Raw genomic sequence first — 6,000 nt, forward strand, 5'->3', positions numbered from 1 at the left:
TTACCTTGTTCATTTAAGGTCTTGCTTGAGTTGCAGCCTATTCATTGTGTTTTCATTTGTATTATGAATTTAAATGTTAAAAACGTTTTTGTTACATCAAATTTGAATGATTAGAGCTCAAATAATTATGTGATTGATGTATTTACACTAATATTTGTTCATTTTCGTTTTAACTTTTGAACTATCTTTCTCTGTGCCCAATTAATTCCTCTATATGCTAATTCATTTCCCTTGTATTTCAAAATGAATTTTAGCATTGAACATGTTCAATGCTCAAATTTGAGCATGTTGGAGGATCCCAGCACCAAGAACAAGATGATGACCTTAAACCATCTCCAAGCAGTTCAGTTCAACAAGATGAACCTTCAGTTACGCATTTGTGACTAATTAAACAGTTCTGTTTTCTTATTTGAATAAAATTATCCATTTATATGTATTTAATTTGAAACGTCAACAGCAGCAACATTCATAAATATATTTATCTAGTTTATTTATTAAACAAAACTGCACTTTCAAATACTTGTGTAATAAATACTGTATGAAGTAATTTTTTCTTATAAAAACAAAAATTCATAGAAATATTTGTATATTTATTTTGGGGGGGGAGGGGCGGCAAATAAACTATCAGGCCTATGGTCCCAAAACAGCTAGCAGGGGCCCTGACATCGGGGATCGACCCCAGAACCGGCTGGCAGTTCCACACCTGAACAACGACCCTATCCTGCCAGTTGCACACAAAGAAACACCAACGGCGGGGATTGACATTAACACAAACCCCAGAAAACAAGCCCGGGAGTCCAGGCGACCGCCCAAGTGACCCACGCCCCCCCCCCCCCCTAGCTCACCTTCTTCTCGTCGCCGTCCTGCAGCAGCGCCATGTCGCTGCGCCGCAGGGTGTCGCTGCGTCGCAGGGTGTTGCTGCGGTGCTCGGGGAGGTCGGGGGGAGGGGAGACCCCGCGGCCCTGGGGGTCCACCCAGGTGTACACGTGGTTGGTGACGTAGCCCCCCGGGATGCGGCCCACCGAACGCACGTGCAGCGACAGCTTCTTGGTGCCCTTCAGCACCTGAGGAGGAGAGGGGGAGGGAGGGGAGAGGAGGAGAGGGCGGAAGGGGGGGGGAAGGAGGGGGGAGAGGAGAAGGAGGAGGAGGAGGGGGAGCGGAGGAGGAAGAGAGGGGGGAGAGGAGGAGGAGGGGAGAGAGGAGGAAGAGGAGGGAGGGAGAGGAGAAGGCGGATGAGAGGTGTGGAGAGGAGGATGAGAGTGGGGGGAGAGGAGGAGAGGGGGGAGAGAGGGGGGAGAGGAGGAGGAGGGGAGAGAGGAGGAAGAGGAGGGAGGGAGAGGAGAAGGCGGAGGAGAGGTGTGGAGAGGAGGAGGAGGAGAGGGGGGGAGAGGAGGAGGAGGAGGGGGAAAGGAGAGCATAGGAGGAGGAGTAAGAGTAGATGGGGTCAGGACATGGGGTGGGAGGAGAGGATATAAAGGAAAGGAAAAGGTTGGAGAGAGTGGAGAGGAGCGGTGAGTCGAGACGAGAGATCAGAATGTGAGAGCCACAGATCAAACAGGAAAACAAAGGCGGGAGCAGAAGTGGTATATTTCAGAGCACGGACATAAGCCTCCACCACGGGTCAATATGTTTCAGACCTCCGCCGGACCAGCCAGTCCTCCTTCAAAGTGCAATGTCCTGGTAGGAACTAGACAGTCTATATTCCCCTCCATTCATCGGCACTTGTAATAGCATGCACTTCAGAAGAGAAAGCCCCAACCAACACACACACACACACACACACACCCACACACAAACATGTAAAGGCAAAACACACACACACAAGCGGCATTTGTTTCCAAACATTTATTTATGAAGATACGACATGCATAAACATGGCAACAGACACCGCAAATATTTACGAATTTATACACTCTATGCCATCACAAACACCACCTTATGACTGAATAAGATCAAACACAAACAGACTCACACAGTCATATACAAACACTCCCTGACTCGCTCACCCACTCATGATCAAATACACACCCCTACACACACACACACAGAAGAAAAGAAGAACCTGCCAAGTGGGAGCAATCAACGTTTGTTGTGTTTTACTAAGAAAACTAATTCTAAACTTACAGGGCAAATTCATTCATTAGTAGAAAAGTCTGATAATGCTGTGTTCACATGTCAGTGAGATCCTAAATCCAAAGCTGAACAGCCTGTCCCCCCCCCAACAAACACACTTTGTTTTCCCTAAGAGTTTGCAGAGTGGAAGTAAAATCAGCCATAAACAGCTTGCAGGGGAAAACAGAATTAGGAACGTATTAAAAAAAGAGAGGGATTACCCCAAGCGGTTAATCAAGGGGAGAACACGCTTCAGGTACCAATCTACTGCAGAACCCTGAGCCGGAGCTCGTGTTCAGAGAACGAGAAGACAACCGCCCCACCTCGGCCATCTGATGAGTCTCCCTGAAGAACCGGACCGGGGGGTTGGGGATTGCACAGGCATTTGGCTGTGTATTGATTGGTTGTAGTTTGATGGATGTCCAGCCCCTGTAACAATGTTAGCCATATTATTAGTGGTATGGTTTGCTGTGACTTAATAATCGGATTTGGTTCACTAGCGAAAAAGCCGTGCTTGAGGTAAAAGGATTATTTTCCATGTTTGCTTTAAATTGGTGGTTTACAAGTAAAAGTACACAATGGCATGAACACTTCCTATTTTGGGGGGAATAGGCTGACCTGAAGGTAAAAAGCTGTTTTTTGTTCACTTTTGAATCTCAATTGAACAACAACTAATTCCGTTGTGGAGCTAAGAGGCTCAATTGTTGAAGTTCAGGACCATGAACAGCATCCAATCAGGATCGAGGCCTTATTTGGGCATCGTATTGAGTAATCAGTGGTATGATTGACAGGTGATCGAAAACCTGGAGGGGAAGCAGCTAAAAATCAATCACTGATCACTCGCCAAACCATTTAAAAGGCTATCTATTTGTACCCTCTAGGTCACAATCACAAGTGGGAGTGCCTACCCAGATAAACGATGGAAAGATCAACCAACCTCGATTGCCCAGTGGACTGCATTAACGGGTGGTCAGCTGGGCTTTCTATCGTGAATGTGATCTGGGTGGACGATTGGACACTTTCCCATTGTCGCCCTTTAGACAGGGAAGTTATCTTGCTCACTAGGTGTAGAAGCAGTGTGGTGGGAAGAACCACACAAGGAGAGCCACAGCAGGAGTAGAGACCCAGGTCGCTGGGAGATATTTCAACTCCTCACCCCCCTCTCCCATACCGTCCTGAATAAATCACTTTTGTTTTGCTTTTAACTTTGTCCTTATCCCAGCACAGCCAGAGCTGCCACGACAACAGTGAACAGGAACAGTAAACAGATGTCCACGACTCGAGCACATCAATCTTTTGGGTCGCCACAGACACAACCTTTGATGAAGGTGATGATGTGTGATGACGCAAGAACAGAAAGCTAGACCTTCTTCACATATACAATATATATTTGTGGGTTGCGACCTCTTCTTCCATCTTTGGGGAAACCATGAATAACTCAATGCATTCGCCTATTCTTAGTTCTGCATCCCATGCTCAAACCCAGGAAGTTAGCAGTCAGAAGGCCTGTCGAATTGAGTTGTTATGGTTTCCCCAGAGGTACTACAAGGTTGCCCCACCGACTAACAGACATGGAGGCTGGGTGAATAAGGTCTGTTGCACTGCAGTACAAAGTTCAGTTGTTCTCAAGGGGTGTGAGTCGATAGGTCGGAGGTTGATCCACTGCGGCCAACAGGCTCCTGCTGTGATTTATTGCTCCCCTGGGAGACTCTTGTCTCACAGCAGAGGTGCTTAGTACCTAGCCGGGGCACCAGACAAATCGGCGAGCCCATGTTTTATTTGTTCTGGCATATGTGTCCAGCAGCAGACCAGGCCCGGGTTGGGCCAATATAATCTTTTATCAAGTATGTGTCGGGATTTATACGATGTCTGTACAGAGGAGCGCAATATGGGAAAGTTGTTTAGGGATTATCGTAAACAACCAAGATGGCTGCCTCTGATTTTTCATTTCATTGCTCTTATTGGTTGCAGGTCAATTGAATTATGTCCAGAGGAATTTTGGTCTGCGCTCCTTGATAAGGACCTGAATTGATCTGCCGATGTCAGGCTATCTTCCATCCACAGAGGTACTGGATTAGAAAAGTACGAAGACGAGGAAGATGATCAGGAAGAGGCTTATGGGGAGGGATGGGGTGAGGAGGAAGAAAAGGAGGAGGAGGAGGGTAAGGAAACTAGAATGACAGGAAGAAGAAGAGTAGGAGTGAGAGAATGAGGGAGAGGGTGAAGAAGCAGAAGATAGATGAGGAGAAAGAAGAAAGAGGACATTGAAGGTGGATTGAGTATAAAACTGTGCCTGTGGAAGACAATGATGAAGAAGATTGGTGAATTGTAGTGTGGAGGAGTTGGAAGTGTTCAGAGTAAAATTCCCGAGCAGAGACGTGCAGCACCAAGACAAGACACTAGGGCCAATAGAATGAGGGGCAGTAAATCAGGGAGTGGGCAGGCCACAAAAACCTGGGGGGGGCGGGGGGGAATGGAGGGGGGGGGGACTTTCTGCTGCATACGAATGAGAAACAAGAAAGAGACGAATAAGAAACTAAGTGTGGCTTCTGCACGTGCACGCCAACATCGTCACGTGCAGTATGGCGAGTGATGGTCCCCCGGGAAGAAAGTGCTGATTGTGGCGGCCGGCGAATTCATGAGGTGTCAGCTGCTCGCTGCCAGAACTACAGCAGTGGTGGGTCGGTGGCGTTGTGGGGGAAATAGTAATGGGAAGCGGAGCAAGGGCTGATGGGAAATGGAAAAGGCCAGGTAAATGGTAGTCAGGGTCCCGCAACCATGGGAGAAAGAAAGCTGCTTTCCTGCACACGGGTCCGGGCTATGATACATTTTATTGGCCAGGCGTGCCCCTTCATTGGTGTAAGCTATTACTATTGAATCATTTCGCATCAGGATACGCCAGCGGTATCATGGTTTTAGCGTGGATGCGAGGGAAAGCAGCAGGCCCCGCGCTGTTATTTTGAAAGAGACACTCGTTGGCATTTTGGCGAGGCCATCTCAATTATGTCCCCCACCCCAACCAGTCCCAGCGTCTCAACCTCCACCACCCCCACCCCCACCCCCCCGACTGTTTCTTCTCAATAATAAAATGTGAAATAGACTGGAATAGTCTTTATTCTGCCCTTGCCTCGGCCACCATCCCGGAGCATTTGACACTTTACAGAATCCAATTCTCACACACGCAGGCGCACACACAGACACACGCGCACACACACACACCTGCCATACTAGACCACCCACAATCAGCTTGTCGTTGTTAGTTGTTACCAGGTAGGCTCTACACTCTCTCCTCCTCCCATCTTCTCAAATCCATCCATTTTCTCAGCACCCCCCCCCCCCCCCCCCCCCCCAACCCTTCTACTCTCCTCTGATCAGTATCGCTTTACAACACCTGAAGAGTGGCTTAACACGTCTGAACATGGTGGGCCCTAGGGCAGCATGGATCTACAGCAGGCCACTGGAGTGTGTGAGTGTGAGGCCAGGGTACTGCTGCAAGGGCTCCGGGGATGATGGAGCGGGAACTCACGCGCTGCTAATTGTTCACGCTAATTGGTCATGCTTGATAGGCTGTTCACATAAACACACCCACTTACCCGGGTGAATGAATGCACACACATATACACAGACACTAACACACGAACACATAAGCACACACACACGCATAAAAGTTCTATGCTCAGTGCATCCAGGTATACACACACTATGACTCATTAATTATGCACCCAGGAATATATTTAAACACACAAAGATAAGATGAAGAGACAAGGTGTGCCCTGATGCCAATCTGTATTACACATTTGAGATACACGCAGACACAGACACAAAAACACACACACACACACACATATGTATTGTCTCAGCAGGAAAACAAACACAGGCAGGGTACAA

At 48.0% G+C, this 6,000-nt stretch overlaps 1 protein-coding gene across 1 annotated transcript in view; it reads right to left on the reverse strand.

Annotated features, from left to right (window-relative positions):
• Positions 1-6,000, reverse strand: part of whrna (whirlin a) — a 117,361-nt gene that overhangs the window by 64,634 nt on the left and 46,727 nt on the right. Inside the window, 1 exon segment of the mRNA XM_060037950.1 lies at positions 846-1,064. Coding sequence (XP_059893933.1) covers positions 846-1,064 — 219 coding nt within the window.

This window comes from Gadus macrocephalus, chromosome 19 (assembly GCF_031168955.1).
Source record: "Gadus macrocephalus chromosome 19, ASM3116895v1".
Lineage (NCBI taxonomy): Eukaryota > Metazoa > Chordata > Actinopteri > Gadiformes > Gadidae > Gadus > Gadus macrocephalus.